General features: G+C 32.9%; 1 protein-coding gene across 13 annotated transcripts in view; it reads right to left on the bottom strand.

Annotated features, from left to right (window-relative positions):
* MYCBP2 (MYC binding protein 2) overlaps nucleotides 1-21,933 on the bottom strand; it is a 270,723-nt gene that overhangs the window by 58,008 nt on the left and 190,782 nt on the right. For 5 of the 13 annotated variants that reach the window (XM_082434738.1, XM_082434743.1, XM_082434749.1 and 2 more), the window contains 5 exons: nucleotides 14,566-14,640; nucleotides 11,712-11,936; nucleotides 10,722-10,854; nucleotides 8,220-8,342; nucleotides 5,320-5,499 (listed from right to left, as the gene is read on the bottom strand). In XM_082434738.1, coding sequence (XP_082290864.1) covers nucleotides 5,320-5,499; nucleotides 8,220-8,342; nucleotides 10,722-10,854; nucleotides 11,712-11,936; nucleotides 14,566-14,640 — 736 coding nt within the window. The remainder of the gene's footprint in view (nucleotides 1-5,319; nucleotides 5,500-8,219; nucleotides 8,343-10,721; nucleotides 10,855-11,711; nucleotides 11,937-14,565; nucleotides 14,641-21,933) is intronic. The other 8 variants (XM_082434745.1, XM_082434742.1, XM_082434748.1 and 5 more) reach the window with 5 other exon arrangements.

The following is a 21,933-nucleotide window of genomic DNA, read 5'->3' as shown; positions in this document are numbered from 1 at the left end:
CCTAGCATAGACTAGACATTTAACAAACGCAGGTAAATAGATGATGGAAGAAGAAATGACCCACCTGAAGAAAAATGGTAATAAAGGGTGGAATAAATTTAGTAGCCAATAAGGAGATGGGAGCAAAGGGAGAGACAAAAGGTCAGATCTGGTCAGGAGAAAGCAAACAGATGCACTCGGGCACACTGTCTTATAAACAACAGCAGCGTTCTCTGTGGTCTAAATTCCTAGGATGAAGTGAGGGCTGATGAAGAGGGAAGGGAACATGGGTCAAAGCTTTCCTACCACAGAGAAGATGGAGACACTGAGTGAAGATAAATTCTGGCCCGTGACTGAAATGACAAGGATTTGTAGGGATGCTAGAGATGTTAGAGCCCAAACTGAAATAAATATGTTGGCCATTGTGACAGATGCTACCGGTTCAAGTATGAAAAATTTTACTGCACTTGACTATTTGATTTTATGAAATCTTTGTTGATATCATCCTTTAATTTTCCTTAACAAAAATTATAAAGAGGAAAAGGGTCTGAGAAATCAGCTTAGTGTCACAAAACTAACTGGAGGGAGAAGAACAGAGATTAAAACACAGGTCTCCTTCCCAAGTCAAGGGCTCCATCCATGCCACAGCTCACACCAGGCAAGCAAATAAGTAGACAGATTCTGGGCTGGGATTATAATCCAGGATAAAAATGAAGTCTAAGTCTTAGAAAAAACCTGGCTTTTATACTGATATTCATACTAACATCTGAATGTAGTGTTACCATATGAAGAATTAATCTCAAAGCAAATAATGAAGTTAAGCTGTGAAAATGTACTGAGGAGTACCTAGGAAACCTCATTTGTGCCTTTCCTGCAACTCACTCCACAGAGAATAGACTGCTCTCTCTGAGACTGTGATTGCCTCCACTTTTCCTTGGAGCATGAGAGATGTTAAATGTTTGCATCAAAAGGCAATATCAATATCAACAGATAACGTTTATTAGGCACCTCATTTTATGGATGAGGTAAAAAGGGCTCAGCTGCATCAAGTAACTTAACTAAATAAGCGGCTGGAGAGGAAATTTGAGCTTAATGTCTTTCCATCACTACATCTTTACAAGCTAAGTAAGTAAACACAGTGCTTTAGTATATGTTAGTATTCTTGAACACAAACCAATATGCATGCAGATACTCAGGTGGACTCTTTTGTCACATTTAGCAAAAGTTTTGTCTAATTTGAGAATGTGATTATGGGTATAACAGAAAAACTCGTTGCAAAGTAACCTAGAGCTCTCATATCTGGGCTTGAAAGTACGACATACTTTGATATATATATTATATGTTACATATTTAAAATCTCTGGGAGAATCGTAAACTGTCTTAATGTTCTATTTACCATTTTTTTCTACAAAAAAAATAAAAGCAAATTATTTAGCTCCTTGGACAGTAGCTAGAAAATGTTTATATTAAACACAGTCACTTGAAATACAGTTTTTCAGCTGGAGGATCTTTCGTAAAATCCCATCAGTATAAACAGAATTATTAGATATCCCATCATCACATTATAGTTAAATTTAATTACTACTGAAGTATTCTTCCTCTCTTTTGAAGATGTACTCTGAGTAAATACAGGAATATTAATCATAAGATAACAAGAAATACATGATCTTAAACTCATAGTTTACACTGAAGAAATGATCATCTTAGGCATTTACAGTCAATAAATACTCCCTGAATGCTTATGATGTGTGAGATATTGTCAGAGGATACGGGACTTAAATAAAATGATGCTTTCAAAAGAAATGAGGAAAGATAATGAAAATATAGAATGTAGTATTCTTAAAAGAAAGCGGGCACCTATATCATTCCCCACCTCAGTCCACTAGAAACTTACTGCCAAATTGCTTACCAATTCTAAAACCTACATAAATTCTTTTGAAATAAAAAAGTAAACTATGGGCTTCGCTGGTGGCGCAGTGGTTGAGAATCTGCCTGCCTATGCAGGAGACACGGGTTCGAGCCCTGGTCTGGGAAGATCCCACATGCCGCAGAGCAGGTGGGCCCGTGAGCCACAATTACTGAGCCTGCGCGTCTGGAGCCTGTGCTCCGCGACAGGAGAGGCCGCGTCAGTGAGAGGCCCGCGCACCGCGATGAAGAGTGGCCTCCGCTTGCCACAACTAGAGAAAGCCCTCGCACAGAAACGAAGACCCAACACAGCCATAAATAAAATTTAAAAAAAAAATTTAAAATTGGCTGCACCAGTTGGCAGTCACACGAGTGGCATGTGAGGATATCCATTTCTCATCTTAAAAAAAAAAAAGACAAAAAAAAGTAAATTATGGAACAGTAAAGGAAAAGTTTATATACACATCTCTCTTCTCTCTCATGCCTTTGCACACATATAAATATGGTAAGACAAGGAAAATGTGTGACTTTTATTTCTATAATTATTCTATTTTACTAGAATAACAGTGGAAGTAATTTGTATGTATGCATGTATAAAATAATTTTGCAACTTAAAAAAATTACCAAATGAATTTAATGTGCCAGATTATTTTCAATTCCAAAGATGAAGTTAAAAAAATCCCTATGTTTCAGGGGAAAAAAAAAAACCTAAATAAATACTGATTAATAATGCTCATAAAGTTGACATGTGGAGCAGTTTATGTATGTCCCTACTTTATGTATGTCATCTACTTAGCTGGGAACTTGAGTTACAGTATTTAGGAAACCTTTTCCTTTTAAACCACGCTACATTCTTAAACTATGAAGGGGAAGATAACCAATCCAAACAAAGCTAATACTCTGGATGCTAGAACCAAATGGAAACAGAAATTTAAAAACTATATATTAAAGAACAGATTTTTACATTATTTATTAGTAGGCAAAGCTAGATATTTAAAAACATGGCCTCCTTTGTAGTCAGGAGAACTGGGCTCATGTTCTGACTCTACCATTTACTATGTATGTTTCTAGGGCATATCGTTTATCCTCTTTAAGCCTCCATTTCCTTAACTGTAAAATGGAGACATTATCTCAAATGAGGATGTATTAAAGTGCTCAAGGACAGTAGTAAGTACATAGTGGTGACTTATCAGAATAAGCAAGAACTAGTAAATACAGTCTTCTATACATAATATTTTATTCAATATTTTAGAATCACAAAAGTGTAAGACAAAAACGATTCTCATTTTACTAATTAGTAAAGGGAAGTTCAGTATAAATAAGCCATCTTCTAAAGCAAGATGAAATGCTAGTGTGATGGACGGCAGTGAAATTCAGGAAAGAATTATCTTACTCAGGTAGTTTTAACTCTGCCATATTTAATTTTCCTATGATGTAATTACTACAATTCTAATATATCTATAAGACATTAAACTATTTTTAGATTCCATACTTGTTTTTAGTTGTGCTAAAGATTAAGCCTTCTGGTTTCTGGAATTGGGTAGTCAAACTTCAGTGATATTCTGCTGAGAATAAGAAGTCTGTATCATTGGAGTACACACAAGTAATGATTCAGAAAACTGGTAATTTTGAGACATTTCTAGGCCATGATTTCAAATTTGCTCCAAGATGGTGGTAAAGGAAGTGGTGGTACTGATAACACTTAGACACAATATGAACAAAATTATATGGACACAATGTCAGTTAGAAACCTATTATCCTTTAAAAGAGGCAAATCTGATTTCCTTATGGTCTTTACATTTTGTTTTACAATATTTTATTAAGTAATTTGGTAAAATAAAAACTGTAATTATACTTTTTTTTAGAGAAGTTTTTGAGAAGACTTGCAATAACCCTTTAGGTAGAACAAAACAGTTCTTATTCCTTAGTTCTCTTGTCTGCTGCCACTATGACATTATCAGGGTAATTTCTCTTTTACAATTTTATATTTAATATGAATTTTCTGCCTGGTTATGATGGGTTTTTTCCATTTTATTTCCTTGTCCTTACCTTTAAAACTTCCTGCAACCTGGGTACATCTAAATGTAAAGTGTCTGTCACTCCATTAAATGGGTAAACTAAGTCTTCACTTCTCTTTCATTCTTCTATAATGCTTATCAAGGAAGAAAAAACTATTTCACACACATGACACTATTATATTTCCTTGAAATTCTTCTTTTAAGAGACATTAAAGTGAATATTACACATGAATAGAGATGATTAGCTAGAAATTGATACTACTTATATTTACAAACTAATTTCATTAATTGAACTTGCCTAATGTATAGTGCAAACCTAAAGAAGTTTATACTCTTGTATACTCTTTTCCTAAGATAGATAATAATATCATTTGCTAACTATACACCACCCTGGTTCCTAATAAAAACTAAAACAGCTGGCATTCTCTTAAGTAATCCTAATAATAGCTATAAAAGTATTTTTGTAGAAAAATAACTTAGGTCTAAGTGTGGATGTATTTTATTAAAGTAAAGCAAAGAGGTCATGCATTTGAATTCAAACAAATGGGTGTACAAGCTGAGACTTCCAAAAACTCTCTCAATTCAGTGAGTGTGTTTATATACTGTATAGCCAATATGTGAACTGAAGGCCAAGAAGAGCATATTGTTGTCATACTAGGAGGCTTGAGAAGTTTATGGGGAAGCCTCAAGAACTTATTAAGAAAAAAGAAGACTCAGGTAAATGTAATTTGTTTTGGGTCTGTTTTCCAGATCAGTATGAATTACTATCATGGATAAAGGGCTAGAACAATCCTAGAAGGCAGAACTGGAATCAACTGATTGGTTTAACTTATTAAGAACAAGAACAACAACAACAACAACAAAAAGCAAGAGAAGAAACAACAATGTGAGAACATTTGGAAACCTAAGTTGCTATACATTTCACAGACACCAAATTCACCTAAAAGAAACAAACAAACCTGCCCAGTACAGCCTCTCCTCCACCCACTGGTATAGTGAAATAGGTTCATTCTCTTGGGGCATCTCTAAGTAACAAAAATTCAGTGTAAAACAATGAAAGTTATCCTTATAACTGATGCTTACCATAGTCGTGCATATTATAAATTTTTTTTTAAATCAATGTTTTCTTAATATATTTTATAGTATGATTTGCTTATTCTGGAATTAGAATAGAAAACATAAAAGTCATATTTTAATAACTACACTTAATAAAAAAATGTGATTAAAAACAAATGTCTTAGCTGCAGAATGTCTTAGGTCAGAATAGCTTAAGTGCTTCAAAAATGTGGGAAGGGATAACATCCTCATTAAATAAAACCAGTTAGGTGAGTTGATAAATAATTAGTAACTGATAAACAACTCAGAACAAAGCTTCAGAAATGGTTTGATGAGGCAGGTTAAGGCTGACAAGACTTACTCTGAAGCTGAGGCTGCTGGAAGGAAAGGGGCTGTCCGAACACAAATGGGCTGTGGACTAGGGAAGAGGGAGGTTTTGCAGCTTGATCAAAGATGGAAGGAGCTGGGAGATTGGGCCGTGACTGAATGGAATTCAATATGGCACTCAGTTGGTCACCTGCAGTGGGCAAAACAGTCAAAACTACAACTTGTTATTAATTAACATCCAAAATGGCAAAGTAAATGGTGCTTTATGACATTCAGATAAAGTTAAACACTAAATAAAACAATGCCAATTCAGAACTGTTGTGGAAGTTGGTGACTGTTATTCTCAAATTAGGGACCGAATGTTGTATGTTGTTTTAATAATGGAAGCACCCAGACAAATTTTATATAATGGCCCACCTACAAAAACAAATCCATTTAAATTCATTTACAACATCTAGCAGCAGCATGAGAGAATACAGAGTCTATGAAGTAAGTATGATAAGTTGATTCAATACCATACAAGTATAAAGGAAGATCTAAGTCAATGATGTCTTCTGTGCAGTACCTGACATTGACTATTATCACCCTGCCTCATACGCAGTACACTTCATGCAGAAAATATGCAAATAATATGAACAGTTCAATGTAGGACTGAAGGGAGGCAAAGTATATGTTATTAACTTAGTAATACATTTATACTACAGTTATAAATTAGTATTTTCTTTTTTAAAGTTGTTATTGCCAAAGAAATTATATATTTTTAAAAGCATGAACTCTTTTGCTTGGATAGGCAATGTAAAAATTTATAAAAGACCTATAGAAAAAAAAGGAATATGAGGTACCTTATTTGAATAGTATCTCAAACATGAATTCTGACATTTTCTTCAAAATTAAATACAAAGGACATTAACAGAAAAGTACTTTTAAAAATATGAAATGATATAATTGGATGGATGATAGCTCCTTATTTATGAGAATATAAATATTAAATAGTTTAAATGATGCTGAAGAAGAAGGGTGGGGGGGGGGAAACCATATCCAGACTAACTGATGCAGAAACCAGAAAACAGTACCTTTCCAGGCATATTCTCTAGATATAATAAAGTTTCATAAATAAAATTTTAAATGAAACACCAACAAGAAACAGATTAATATGGAAAGAACTGTGCACACAAGCTACATAGCTTTACTTAAAAAAATTAATGCTGCAGATTAGAAAAGGATTTTAGAGGTGATGAAGAATTTTATAAAATTGTTTTAAGGAAAAAGAATTTTTGCAAAAAACTGTTGCTTGATGTTGGATAGCATAAAGAGTTAAAGAAAATGGGAACTACAATTAAAGGTAAGATAATAAATAAAGATTAGATATATTTAATCAGATGAAAGTTTCTTAATATTTCTTCACTCCATCTAAATATTTTAAAAGCCTATTAAGAAGTACATTTAAGAAGTGCTATTTTTGAACAATATTAGCAAAATCACTTTTAAAAAGTAATACATTATTTCTAATTAATAACAAATGTTCTCAGCAATGTTTGTCTCTATTGAGTTGATTTTTATTCTTATGATGTTTTAACAAATTCTGTTTTAAAGACTGATTTAATGTGATAGCCACCAGGACAATTTAGACATTTTAGAGACTGAAAGCATACAATTTGAATTAAACATGGCTTTAAAACAGATTACTGTACAAGTACATAGTGGTAAGTAAACACTGAGATTTTAATTTAAGGACTGGGAACGGCAGAAGGAAAGGGACATGAAGGAAACACCACAAAGCATTTACCCTACTTAAGCATGAAGGTCTAGTTTAAGTTAGTTGAAATCTGAGCTACCAGAAATGAGCAAGCAGATAGTACCCAAGCCTGTAGGATAGAACAACCCAATGTAGGAGGAAGAGCCAAAAAGAAATCTTGTAGCTAAGGCTTCCTTCTTAATAAAAATACTTTGTGGAAAGTAATAAAGGTATCAAACAGAAAGTGGTTTTATTTTAAATTGAATATTTCCTCTATACTGATGTAATTCTGTATCTTGTTGACTATTTCATTATTTCACTTGCTCTGCAAGTCAGGTATTAAAACAACTGTATTTGTGTCTGGAAATCAAATCTCATGAATTAGTTTAAATAACATTTTAAAGTAAAAGTATTTCCATGTAGGCTATCTTCTCCTTCCTACCCATTGTCCAGCTGTATGCTACCTTCTGACAGTATCGTCGATTTTGAAGCTAAGAGTTAGGATCAGGTTATAAGAAAGCATGTGAATGTGTCCAAATTTACATACAAATGGAATTTTGGATGAAATTCGAGCATAAATTACTCCAAAATAATTATTATTTGGACTGTCCATGATGCTGGTCTCGTCTATTAATGAAACCGAAACAAGCTGTATACATTTTATATCCATATGGCTTAGGGGTTTTGTTTTTCTTTTTACAATTTTTTGGTTTCATTATACATACCAAACCCAAAGCTATCATCTCATGTAATTCGAAATTAACTAAGATAACTTGATTAGACATTGAAAACCACATATGTTTAATAAAGCTGATGTGCAATATTACTTAAAAATATTACTTAAAATATTTTGATTTTAAATGGATCATTTTGGAAAGTTCTTTTTTGCTCATTAACATTTAATAATAACTGGATGATAAAGAAAAGTTCTTCTACTGGATATAGTGACACAGAATCTTTATGATGTGAATTCAAAATGAGTGTCTACAAAATAAGAACAGGTAAGCAAGAACTATAAACTTAAGCTAAAATGGCTAAAACCAATACTGTAAAAAGAACACCGTCGTAAACATTTTGATTGTTAGTTTTCTAGGAACAAACTTAAAGTTTTGTGGGTGAACAGTAATAAAAATGGTTATAAGAGAAGGTAATAAAAATATTACAGTTAGGTAAGTAAAAGACTCACTTAAAACACTTACCTTTATTATTTCCGAGTCCATAATCAAATCCTTGGGCACTGCAACTTGCCCCTTTATTAAAAGCTTGTACTGAGAAAGGGCTTGGAGGAGGAGTTTGAGAATTTTGATCCAGAAGAACTTGTTCTACAATAAAAGGAACATCTATAAAATTAGTTTCTTATGTGCTATTCCCCATTTATAAAGAGAGAAAATTGCAAGAAAGATTTTTATGATGGTTAAATTTTAAAATAACCTCACATTCAGATTTGATAATAGGTCTACCAATTAGGTCACTGACACCAACAAAGTATATGACAAAATCTTTGTTTGCATCAATCAAAATCACTATAATATTTAGAAATGGGATATGCTCTTATGGAGTCAATTTGCTTTTATTGTGCTATTAACATTTGCTATTATTGCTTTTTTTTGCTTTTATTGTGCCATATATATATGGCAAAAAATCATTAAGTGATCACAGAGAAATTTAAACTTCTCTTACACCTCTTTTCGGGTTGAGTATATATCTTAGTAGAAACGATATCCTAATTTAAGAAGCATTTTATCTAAAAAGAACCTTCTACCTTCTAAGTATATGGGAATACAATTTCCCATGGTAAAACTCACTCCTTAGTATAAAAAGCATTTTACATTTTAACAATAATAGCTAACCTTACCATCTGATAGCTTTGTTATTTCTTCACTTAGCTTTCATATAGAACTCATAAAGTATCTTCACTTTGTAAATGAGAAAACCAAGGCACAGAGATATTAGGTAATTTGGCCAAGGTCATACAACTGAAAAGTTAAGAGCTGGCATTTGTACTCTGGCAGTCCAGTCCCAGAGTCTACTCTTACACATTATGCTCATTGCTAGTTAAAATGATTACTAAGCTAGAAAGACCCTGACAGTCACTTAAACCATTCTCAGATTATTTAATTATGTCTTATATAAACCTGATCTCACTTTAGGTTATTTTCATTTATATCTGAATATCCCTATATAATGAAAATGTTTAAGAATTTATGAATATGTAATAATTATATATGTAGTAAGTATACTGTAAATGGGAAAGTTATTTTGTAAAATGTCTGATTTACATGAAATGAAGACTTTTGCTTTTCAAAACATAATGAAGAATAGTTCTACCATCTCAGGACATTATTTTATGATGACATCATCTATGACTAAGAAACACTGGTCTGTAAAGACAAGGGAGGAAGTAGGTTCTCAAATTGGGTTCAGTGGATTACTGATACAGTGTGGTGTAATGAGCACAGCATTTGAAATATGAATGAAGATTCTGGCTCAAGTCTTTCACCTGCCCTGTTTCCAGTGGTATAACCGTAGGCAAGTCATTTTAAATTCTATGAGCTTAGAAATGTAAAATGAAGATTATATAACCGATCTCAAAGGCTTGCTGCAGGGAAAAAGAGGAGAATGTTTAATGTACCATGTTAATATATCTAAACGTACTCTGTCATTCACACAAATTCCAACCCTTTCTTGAATCTATTTATATACTATGGCCATATTACCTCTTGGATAATAGTTATTATAACTTTATACTCTTTTGGATAAAGAAGAATATTCATTTAATTGTCTGACCCTCTCCTATAAATTCTGGGATTTGGTAGAAAAGTCTATGTTGGCCCTATCCACTTATTTTGATGTCCTAACTAATACTTTTGTGACTCAACTTGTATATTTAGAAAACTTAGTGAGCAACTAGTATGTGTGAAAACTGCTTTAGAACTAGGAATACAAAGATAAAAAACCTGTGCCTGTCCACAAGGGACTCACAATCTGGGTACGAAGAAATAAAAATTAACTTCAATATAATATCAGTTTTGTTCTAGTGGTGAATTCAGTTCTTTAGGATGAGAGGTAACTCTTCACTCTGTGAGAATCAGTTAAAGCTTCACCTAAGTGATGTCATGGTCTGAACAAGATTTCGCCACCAGGAGAATGAAGAGAAGAGGACAAAAAGGAAAATCTTTTATTAAAGGAGATCATTGTTGAAAAACGGTAAAATAAAGTTTAAAGCTGAAACTCTAATAACAAAATAGGAAATCCCCAGAAGAAGCTAAGCATATATTCAATGCTCCTTTCCTGAGACAGAATTCAATAGAATGAAATTGCCTGGGAGAAGTACTACAATCAGTGGTTTGAAAACTGAACTTCCATTTAGTGATAGAAAGAGTAAAAGGTTTAGTCCCGAACTGGCACAGAAGAATTATCATTTAAATTCATATTAACGAAATAAAAAGCATGGTTTACAAAGATCAATTCATATGTTTCACATTTCCTTCTAATTCTCTTCTTTTATGTGTATTCATTTAGTACCTATGTATTTTACATAGGAATTTTAACAATTGCAAGATTTTTAAACCTTTAGTTTTGATTTTACTTAAAAAATAAACACACAGAAAAGCTCTTTACAACAAAAGAAATACAGTACACTTTAAACTTCTGCACTGCAAAGGTAAATCGGAATAAATCACAAATTTAAGCCAACTTGCCATCTTCATGTCGGAGGTACTGGTTTCCGCCTCTGTCTCTAGCTAAGGACCATGCCTCTCCTTCATCACTCTCACAGAACTCTACCATGCTGTTCTTATCCAGCTGCACCCATGTACCTTCAGAATTGGTTACCTAGTACATAACAAAAAGCATGATTGATTGGCTTGATTCTTTCAGGGTATTCAGGCTGAAAACCAGCAAAAAGTTTAAGTGAGTAATTATTCCAATAAATCTCTATCATCAAATTAGTTTCTGAAATTAAGACCACAGCCTGAGGTAAGACAGAAATCAATAAACAGTCTTGTAAAATAACGCTCACTGATGACTTCAGTAAAAACAATATTTTTTTAAGGCACAGAATAATCCCTTGATAATTTTAAATGTTACCCCAAAACACACAGCTCTTTGTTTGGCACCTGAAATATCCTAACACAGCATACTCTCTATTATTTAGGGTGGTAGTGCCTAAAATGCAACTTGAAGATAACCCTGACACTGAGAAATAGCATGACACACTACATCTTTAAGCTCATCAGCTGAGGCAAATGCCACAGTTGACTAAAGAGTAATGTTATTTGCTCAGGACTTCAGTGACACCCATATATGGGAACGAAGAAATGAAACCCTTTGAATATAACACATCTCCAAACTGATTCATAGCAAATATTTCAAAGTGCTGTTCATCCATGACAGTACAGTACACATTTGCAATAATGAAAAGATATTTGCAAATACCGAACATTTATATATACAATACAAATCACTTTGTTATATAAATATTGTTTTCACAAGGATAATTATGAGAATAAAATTATTAAAAAAGAAGCACAGAAAAATTGCATTAGTATTTTCAATACAGGTGAAGATAAAGAACATTAACATTTAAAAACCTGGGATGGAAATGGCAACCTTTGGAAGAAAGAGATGCTTTGGTTGTATTATATTAAAAACGAATATCTTAGAAGTCATGAAGCTACAAGAATCCATACCTCTCCCACTGCTTTGACTTTGTTTCCCAGAACTAACATTCCAATTGGGATACCTCTAAGGTTAGGGCAGCTTCTGATGTTGTGACCGGAAGGTCCCGTCTTCACTACCTTGTACATGCCTGGCCCTCCTCGCAAGAACGGCATATCCTGCTCTTGCATTGTTGCTTCCTGTGGGCAGCAGGAGTTTATGTCTTTGAAAAAGTCATCAGTATTAGTTTTAGGTTCCTGAAAATTTGAATAGGAAAAAAAAGTAAACAAAATACAATCTATTATCACTTTCAACATCCTTCTTAATTGCTTTTACAGCAAGTCCGTAATGCATCAATTAAGAAAAAGAACACATATCCAAAGATAGCTCAAGTGTTGGTTAATACTACTATTAAAGAATCTTTCAGTTATTCAATTCTGAATAATATTTAAAATAGAGCTGAAGAGAAGAAAAGATAGCAGGAGAGGAACTGAACCTCTAGCTTCTGTCCACCATAATTTGAGAAACACAGTAGTACCTGATTTTACTTTTATCTTTTAGTGAAATATTTAACAGTAGGATAAACAAAAATAATTTACTATATGAACCACAACTGAATAATTTTGAATCATTATTACTGCCTGTCAGTATGGGTTAAAAAGTCTAAATCTCCATTTCCTTGTACTTTTGTTTATAATTATTAATAAACAGAGAAAATAGGTATGAAGATTCTGGAGACTTATTTATAAACAGAGATAACAATGATGAAAAAATGTGCATGAAATATAGCTACATGTTAATATTTACTAGTTATGAATGAAATAAGAATGCTTATAAGATTTTAACAACTCACACTTTCTTAATACAGTACAAATAAAAATGCCTTGTTAGATTTGCTAGACCATTGTTAAACAGTGATATATTAATGCTTTTAACAGAAAAAGATGATTATATTTTAGTAGAGAGGAGAGATTAACATTAAAGATGTGGTTTTATATAAATATAATATATTTGGATACAAAACAGTCACTTCTAAAATGAAAGAAAGGAACATACCCTAAACTTCCTGTTGAATCTGAATGCTCTGATGAAATTACTTCCTACGTGAATGCAATAAAGAGAAATAATAACCTTCCCATTTTTGCTCTTTTTCCCAATTAAATGTAAAGGAAAGTTCTACACTGGAAATTCTTCCACTGTCATTATTACTTCTTTAAAACAGACTTAAACTGCATTTTTAAATACAGCAATATAGACTCTACAAATTGCTTTATTCAAATACAGTAAAAGATCATAATGGGACACTTACTCAAACACTAGGTTAAAATTAAATTAATATTTAGTTATGTTATAAATAGGATAAAAATGAAAAAACCCACTAACATATTATGCAAGATAAAATATTACTGAATAGCTCTACCCCATGAGTAGTCTCATTCCAAAAGACATGTCCATTATATAGTGGAAAATTAAAAATAAAGTCGTAAGGTTAAAAAATGTGGATTCAAGAATTCTCCGTACCTGTGACTTTAATATATGATTGGTCAGAAAAAATTTTAAATCCATTATTAACCTTCACATAATATCTTGTAAATTTCATTGTGGTGATGAATAATCATCAATTTTTACTTATACAAATACGTACTATGGACGGTATTTATTTACAGTTACTATAATTACTGTACCATATTTGTCCAACATTCCTTATTTATATATTGGCAATTTAATGGAAATGAGAATTTTAAGTACTTGAAAAATTTAGATTTACAATCTAAAATAAAATATGCATTTTATATACCCATGCATGCATATTTGTAAATATTTATATATGTGTACAACTATATGAATACAAAGAGAGCACTCAAAATAAAAATGGAGAGTAAGGTCTAAACTTTAAATTGTGCTATTTTACTCATGAGATTTTCAGTAAATATTTAAAAATGTCATTGTGAATGATCAATTTTAGCAAATACATGATGCTATTTCATAGATGGAAGAGTCAAATTAGTCATATGTACAAATGATCTTTTAAAAATTACATGGCATGATGTAAAAGCTAAACAAATATTCATAGATTTAGTGAAAAAACAATTTCACTGGTCTTTAATGATACATCTCGAGCATTTAATTAAGTTATAACAATATTTCCAATTTGACCACTCAGGGTAACAGTGAGAGAAAAGTCTTGGCAAACACTAATAATAATTATAATAATTGCAAGTTATTCACTGAAAGGCAATATAGGAGAACTGTCCTAAAATATTTAATATTTTATTGATTAGTTAAAGAAACTATATAAATTAATAAATGTACAGCAAAGTCTATCCTTTTTCTTAATACTAAACAGTATAAAAAGAACTGATAGACCTAAAATCACAGAACTCTGTCTGTTATTCTCAAGAAATCCTAAAATGCATGTTTTATTCTATACAGAAATTTAAGACCTGGGCACCAGCATATGAAATTGATGAACTGCAATGTTAATTTTTGCTCCCTGCAATCCCACCCCAACATTCAAAAGACCACTGTGCAAGGCGAGGAAAAAAACAGAAGAGCCATAGGGTTGGAACTCTCCCACCTAAATAAGTAAGTTCTGAAAAAGCTAGACCTGTATATAATTGTTGGAGAAGCTAGTCATAAAGTTAAATATAGCAAATTTGAAGTCAAGTAAAAGTTTAACTTAAACTAGTAATACAGTCTTTGGCAGAAATAGAGGGGAAAGGTTTATGGGGAAACTCAATTGCAGAACTCTGTATAGATCGTTTTTGGTAAAAAGGAATTTTTTAAAATTAATCTTACGTAAAGGCTTCAAAGATACAATGTAAAATTTGTTATACAAGCTGAAATACCTGAATAATGTATGACTGTTCCTTACAGTTAACTCACCTGGGGGAAAAAAGCTTTGGAAGTCCATGAAAATACGTCCAAATCCCTGACTCCTTGGCTAGCATTAAAGATATTCTGAGCAACAAAGTTTAAGAAAGAAAAATATCAACAAAGAAAGGGAACAGGATATCATCTGCAGAAGATGCGTTCACAGTAACAACAATGTTCTATACTCTAGCACCAGCACGGGAATGTTATTTCACTAAAGGGAAACTGAAGCCACCTGAGTAAACCACACAGCAAAGAAATTCCGATACATAAGTTTTTGTCAAAAGCTCTCCATGGATATAGTGTGTCATGCCATTTACTACAATTAAGAGCCAGACATTGATTTAAATCTTAAGACAGTCAGTGCAAGAAGGACACCTTCAAACTCCTTTAAATGATGACGCATCTATTCCAGTACAAGTCAGATTTGTTTTATGGCAGAAAACAGTCTGCTGTTTTATAAAGAAACTGTGACTAACACAGATTGTATAGATAGAGCAACTATTATTATGAATAATAATGGCATGTAGTATATGTGAACTAGTTATCTCTGTTTAAAGTACAAAAAAACAAAAAGAAAAAAAAATCTAAGTCATTTTTAAATTTTGCTCTCTTCTATAAATGAGAAAAAAGTTGCTTGGAAATGTTACTGAAAGCTGTTAGCAAATTTGTTAAGAAAAGCATAGAGAAAAAAACATACAATCTGAACTTTTATCAAAAGGCAGACCTAGTTTTCTCCATCTCAAAGTTTAGGAAATGCACAGAGCATTTAGGATCTCTAGAGTCTAAATATATTTTGTTACAGAACAACCAATTCACAGCAACATGGTCCCAGAAAAATCAACATTTTCACAAAATGTTTTCATAAAAATTAAAATGATATACATTTACATAGACATATCATCCTATCGAACATATTTATTTGATCTGAAATTAAAATCCTTCCAGAAACCAGTAATTACACAATTTTACTGCTTATATAAATACCAAAAAAGAGGACATTCAAAATGTTAATGAAAGTTGTCATTATCCAAGACTTCAGCACAAAAGAAACAACACAATTCCCAACCAACTGTAAGCCATTTTAGATAACGAGAATTTATTTAATATTTTCCAGTTCTGTATTTTCCTCATGTATGTACATGTATGGACAGATGTAGATACAGACCCATATACATACATATATGCTAATATAGAAATATAAAACATATAAAAGCCAGAGAAAAAATGAGCTTCTATTAGTGTGCCTACAGATAAATGCAAAACAAAAGAAAAAAACAAAAAACCAAAGCCCCCTTCACATTTAAAAATAGACAGCAGACAGGGCACTTTCTCTTTAGGTGAAGTGGAAACATGTTGCAAAGTATTTTGAAATACTGTTTTGGGGGGAAAAAGATGTCCTTACTGGTTCATCCATGTATATAAGAATTTGTGGAATATTTGCTCAATGGTTTTTCTCCTTTGAAGAGAATAGTGGTGCAAACCTTTTGACATAAAACAATATTAATATTTTTTAGCATATTCTATTTTTTAGCATAAATTTTTCTAGCATCAAGCGCAATGTGAAAAGCGTTGTAAAAAGCAATGCAGATGAGTTAGGAATAAAGAAGCAATGTGGTGACTGACAATTTTAAAGCTTGTATCTCTCTTTTATTTTTATTTTTAAAAAATTTTTGCTGCGCCATGCAGCTTGTGGGATCTTAGTTCCCCAACCAGGGACTGAACCCGCACCCTCGACAGTGAAAGCGTGGAGTCCTAACCACTGGACTGCCAGGGAATTCCCTCTCCTATTTCAATGTGCAAACTCAAGTGTTTCCTCAGTCTGAGGACATGAGTTAACATATACAATGATACCTTAAAGTGATGTAACTGCTAACCATGGTAACAAATTGCCAATAAAATCAATTTTGTACATGTTAATTATATGTGGATTCAAATTTGACTCTTTTTTGCTTTTGTTCTGCATTTGTAGAAAATTCTTAGTCTACACTGGTTTACTATAAGATTATTTTTAAAATGTGTTATCCTAATAAAATTGCATTTATCAAGTACCAAAAAAGCACCAGATAGAAAGCTGGAGTTTAAAATGTACTTGCATAGTTTTCTTTCGAAAATTTAGGAAAGTTTACTCTAAAGATATGAACATGCATGAAAATATTAATCTCTCCAAAGTCTCAATTTCTCACTATTAAAATATATAAATAAGCTTTCATATTGTATAATTTTATAGAATAATATGAGCACCACTATATATGTATGTAAAAGTGTGTATATATATATATACACACACACATATACAAATACACACATATCTACAATAATCGAAATCATTCTATTCTCAAAGACTATTGTGAAGGCAAAAAAGTTCTGTCAAGAAAATTAGAAACTGAAGCATGCTAAAAACCTAACTAAATTGATGAGCACCAAATTGCAACTCTAAGACAATAATCTTTCAAGGCATAGAAGAAACCAAATAAGCTAATAATTTTCATGGAGAAATACATGACCAAACATGCCAAATGCTCATGCAAAAGAAAAAAAGAAAAAAAAAAGATAGTAATTGTTTCATTGTGCTGGATGATCACAGAGTTAAAAATTGCCATTTTTAAAGTGAAAAAGATAAAATATCTCAGGGAAATTAAACACAGCATATATACAAACAATTATAGTGTTATTTTAATAGAGGCTTAAATTAAGGCTTAAATGGAATTTAAGCCTTAATTCCATTCTGTTTAGGAAACTTAAACATCAAGCTAAAGTATGAAATGAAGCTTCTGATAACCATCTAAGGACAGCATATTTACTAATGGTGTATTAAGTAAATACTTAGCATTTAGTAGGACTGAAAAACAGGTTACGCATACATACACACACAAATTTATTAACGAGACAAAATCAAGAAATTTGGGGTATATTAAAGCTGTGACTATCAGGCATCATTAGGTATCCCAAAAGAATGAAACTGACATAAAATGCAAGAAACATTTGCTAATTTTACCAATTACCCTGAGTAATGTTATAAGAGAGAATACCAAATGATATTTTTCCTTCATCTCTCCCCCAAATCTTCAGAGCCCCCAAATTCAGAAAAATCAACCTACTTTCTATATGTGAACACCAATCAGCCTAAGTAGGTAGAAAGTGGTTTGTATAATTGCACGGCATGTTCGGAGACTCAAGTTGCTTCTGCAAGAATTTGGATAATATGGGCATTATAAAGATATCTTTGAATACTTCTAATGAGGTATCATCTACTTTCCTTGATATAAACTTTCTCTACCACTCAACCTCATTCACAATGTGAAAAGACCTCATTTTTGACAAAGAATCCAAAGAACTGGGCCTATAAGTTTCAGATCAGTAATATCTCCTATTTTAGAAGTAGACTTGCTTTCCAAAAATTTAGGCTCTATTACAGGCAGTCAAATGTCTCCCACGTCATGTGCATAACTGATTTTCTCTCTCTTTTTAAACATATTTTCCCTGGTATCTGAAACATTCTATTGGCTTACATGTGTAGTTTCCAAATCTTAAGAATTTTAATTTAAAATCAGCCTTCCCCAGGTATACCTTCAACATACATCACGATATTCATCCTCATTCAACCATTAAGGTTGTTAGTATTCATATTTATTTAATTGTGGAGTTCTAGCCAAAGTAATATGATTCTTATTGCTATATTTACTTTATCCTTTTATACCTATTTATCCTTATGGCTCCACTAGATTAAGGTAGACTAAACATAAAAAAATGGGCTTTGGAATCACATCAACTGGAGTTCCAGAGCTAGCTCCACTACTTACTACTTACGATCTTGGGAGACTAGCTCTCTTCTGTCACTGGAAAAATGAGAATGATAAAAACTTAACATCAAAGGGGCACAATGAAAATTAAATGAGAGAATTAAGGTATGGAGCATAAGAGGGTCAGAAATTATTTTAAGCAGTATGATCCTACCAAATGCCAAGAACTAAAATTTAGTATTTAACAAATGTTGAATGCCTACCACGAGCAAAATGTAATATTTAACACTCTGGAAGAAAAAATATAAGAAGGGATCCTAAATGAGTCCTAACCCTTGAGGAGCTTAACAGAAATAAGAGGTATGTAAATACAAATGGGCTAAAGGCCAAAAAAAATCCAAACTAAACATTATGCGTAGTTGGAGAAAGACATTATAAGCCTTTTCCGCTTTTACAGACAAAGTGCTACCTGAGAAAGGAGAGAAAAAGCTAATTTCCCCAGTACTTATATGCTTTTTACCCTCAATTCTTGCTTCACCCGTATCAACTATTTTTTAGTTTCCATACATAGCATGCCTCCATAACTTTGGACATCTGACTCTCTAATGTGAAATTACTTTACTTTGTCCTGGCAATTTTTCTTTAAGATTTCCTCAAATGTCACCTCCTAAGTAAAGTCACTCTATAACTTACCACAATGCAACTTAATTATCTGAATATTTTATGTCTATCCCATTACATAGTGAGTACCCCAAGATCAAGAACTGCACTCTTACTTATTTTGTATCCCTCCCCTTTGCCTCTCCACCCAACACTTACTTCCCAGCTTAGTATCTGGTACATAATAAGGACTCAATAAATATATGCTGAGTGAACAATTAATGAATTGATAACTACAGCATTATTGGGATGTACAGGGATGAGAAACGTTGACAGAAATTTTTGAGCCTGGCCAATTAGGAAAATACTAGAAAAGTTAGAAAAAAAAAATGGAAGCAAAAGCATTTTAGACAAATGAAACAACATAAACAAAGACTCTAAGATGTAAAATTAAATAGTGTGTTCTAAAAGGGGCAACAAGTTCTAACAGACCGTGAGCACCTCACAAAAAAGGATCTGCACTCTTCATATTTATCCCTATTCTTCCCACTGATTTAAAAAATTTTTTTTGATTTAAAAATATTCTAAAAAAGACATAGTCATAATATGGATGTCTAATGCTATTTAATCTCTAAACTAGAGCATTACTAAAGTACTAAAACACAGTTAAAGTCATATTTGAACTAAGTTAGGATGTCATTATTTCTTAGTAAAGTAATGATGTTTAAATAGAACTACTGCTAGGTAGGCCAAAATTTAGCTAAAGTACTTATCTACAATGAAAATGATAGTTCTACAATATGAGTAAATAAACAAGACAGTGCAACAAAAATCATTTTAAAGCTAAATATGACTATTTATGGTAATCTTTTTAAAAAAAAATAGTTCATCAAATATTTAGTCAGTGTTTAATTTCCAATCCCTACCCCCATTCTCTCCAACAGTTTGTTTGAGTCAGGCTCCAAACAGGGTACACGCATTCATGTGAATACAAAATTGTTGTAACTAGAAAAGGCTGAAGAGGTTCATGTAAGGGCTGCTCAAGGCAACTTTTTGGTACTTTTGCATCTTTTTAAGTTAGTGGCATTACTCCTCGATAATTTCTAATTTTATTTCAAATCTCCTAGCTTTCTTTTTTTAATTGAGTAGTGTTTCACAATGGTTAGCCATAATTTATAGTTGATTTACTCACAAAAGAACTAAAGTATAAAAAGGGAGAATAGGTGGCAAGCATTTTTCTAGTAGTAAATGAAGTAAGAGATGCAAAGGGAAGAAGCAGCAAGATGCGTTTATTTAGCTCTATTAGTTCCTTGAGGAGATGAGATGGAATCATTATCCCCTCTATGCCCTATCATGCTCTGCCCTGTCGAGTAAGGTACTCATTAAAAACTTATTGACTGTATAAGAGGCCTGTCCTGGTCCTTAAAATCAAAACCTTGGAAAACTAGCCTGTTCTTGCCTATGCCAGGCTCTGACTCTGTGGGTCCTCATATAACACCCTCATTGAAGCAACTTTATACCAGACTTGTTTGAAGCCCTAGGCCAGTTGTCACACATCCCCTCTGTCCTCTTTGGTCACCACATAAAATATAAACTCTCCTTATGTCATCTACCTATTCTCTTTTTATACCAAAACTACTCTAGGCTTCTTCCTGATCCAACATCTAATTATTCCCATTTGTCCCATGACTTTATATTGTATCTAATGGGACTCTTCCTCCAATGGTAAACAAACTCTCTTTCAAACCTTGCAGGTCACAGTGTTGCCATCACTGGTACGTCTTCGTGTCGATGTGGATATCATCCAACTGCCTAGCCTTTTAGGTCTTAGACTTGGGCAGTTCCAATGACGTTTACTTCCAACATACTTCAGCTGCCCTCTCACGGCCACATTAATGAGCCACTTCATTCAATAAAATGCTCTAACTATGAAATCAAATTCAAATATGCTATGTTATCACAAAAATTGCCTATCTCCTTCCAGCTCTTCAAGTATAGCGCACTCACTATATTGTTCTGTTTTATTAAGTCCTCCAAGTCCCTTGGACCGTCCATTTGTCCTTTCACATTTCTAACTTCGGCTGGATCCCACAGTTGGTGATCTCAATTGCTCTTTCATCAGCATTTGAAATTCCCTTTTGTCCCTATTTTCCTGTCATAGCAGCCCAGGAAATTCCAGCCAATGCTATCATCTGTTTTCCTGGCTCCTTTAATGCTGGATAGTTAGGGCCATGGGAGAGGAAGGGTATCCAGAATGGATCTATCCAGTGGTCCCACTGGGTCCTTAGTGGCCCAATAATCCCCAAACAAGTAGTTTTTTTGTCAGATCCCGCTCCTATTTCTCTCAAACATTACTCCAAATCTTTATGGCATTTCTAAACCCTCTAGCTTAACTCAATTGTTTCAATCTCAACTGATGACTTTTCTCCCTTCTATCTGGAAATCATGGTCTCCTTCAACCTCTTCCCTTCCTCCCTCAACCCTAAAAACTTACCCACTGCCATACATACCCCCTCCTCCTTCACAGAAACAACTCTCCAATGTGCCCTCAATTCTATTTTCTCCTCCTCTTTCAGCCTTCAGATTTCTTATCTACATCTTTAATGTCTCCCTTTTCTACTGGCATCTTTCCTTTAATTTATAAGGATCTCAAGTCACTACCATCCTTAAAATAAAGGAACCAGAAAAACCTCAGCTTTCTTAATGATACCAGATACTCTGAGTTGCTTAACATTAAAAGAGAACTCATGCCATTCTTCAACATAAAGACAAGCTAGAAAATATCAAAAGCTACTTCATTTTACCTTCTATCTCCAATATTCTTCATCTAGATTTTTCAAATAAGTCAGTGATAACCTCCTCATTCACATACCAGTGAAAAGCCATCAACGAGTATTTGTACGGCTCACTCCATTTAGCGTTCCCTCTTACCTTTATTATGTCCTCTCTCTCTGACCTCAAGACTGTCTACTAAAAACTGTCTCTTGGCTAGAGTTTAAAAGCATCAAATAACAGAACACCAGTGGGCCAAAATAAA

The sequence above is a fragment of the Balaenoptera physalus genome (genome assembly GCF_965194825.1).
Source record: "Balaenoptera physalus genome assembly, chromosome: 18".
NCBI classification, from domain to species: Eukaryota; Metazoa; Chordata; class Mammalia; order Artiodactyla; family Balaenopteridae; genus Balaenoptera; species Balaenoptera physalus.
Note: the sequence above shows the minus strand (reverse complement) of the source record. Positions and strands in the feature narration are given on the sequence as shown.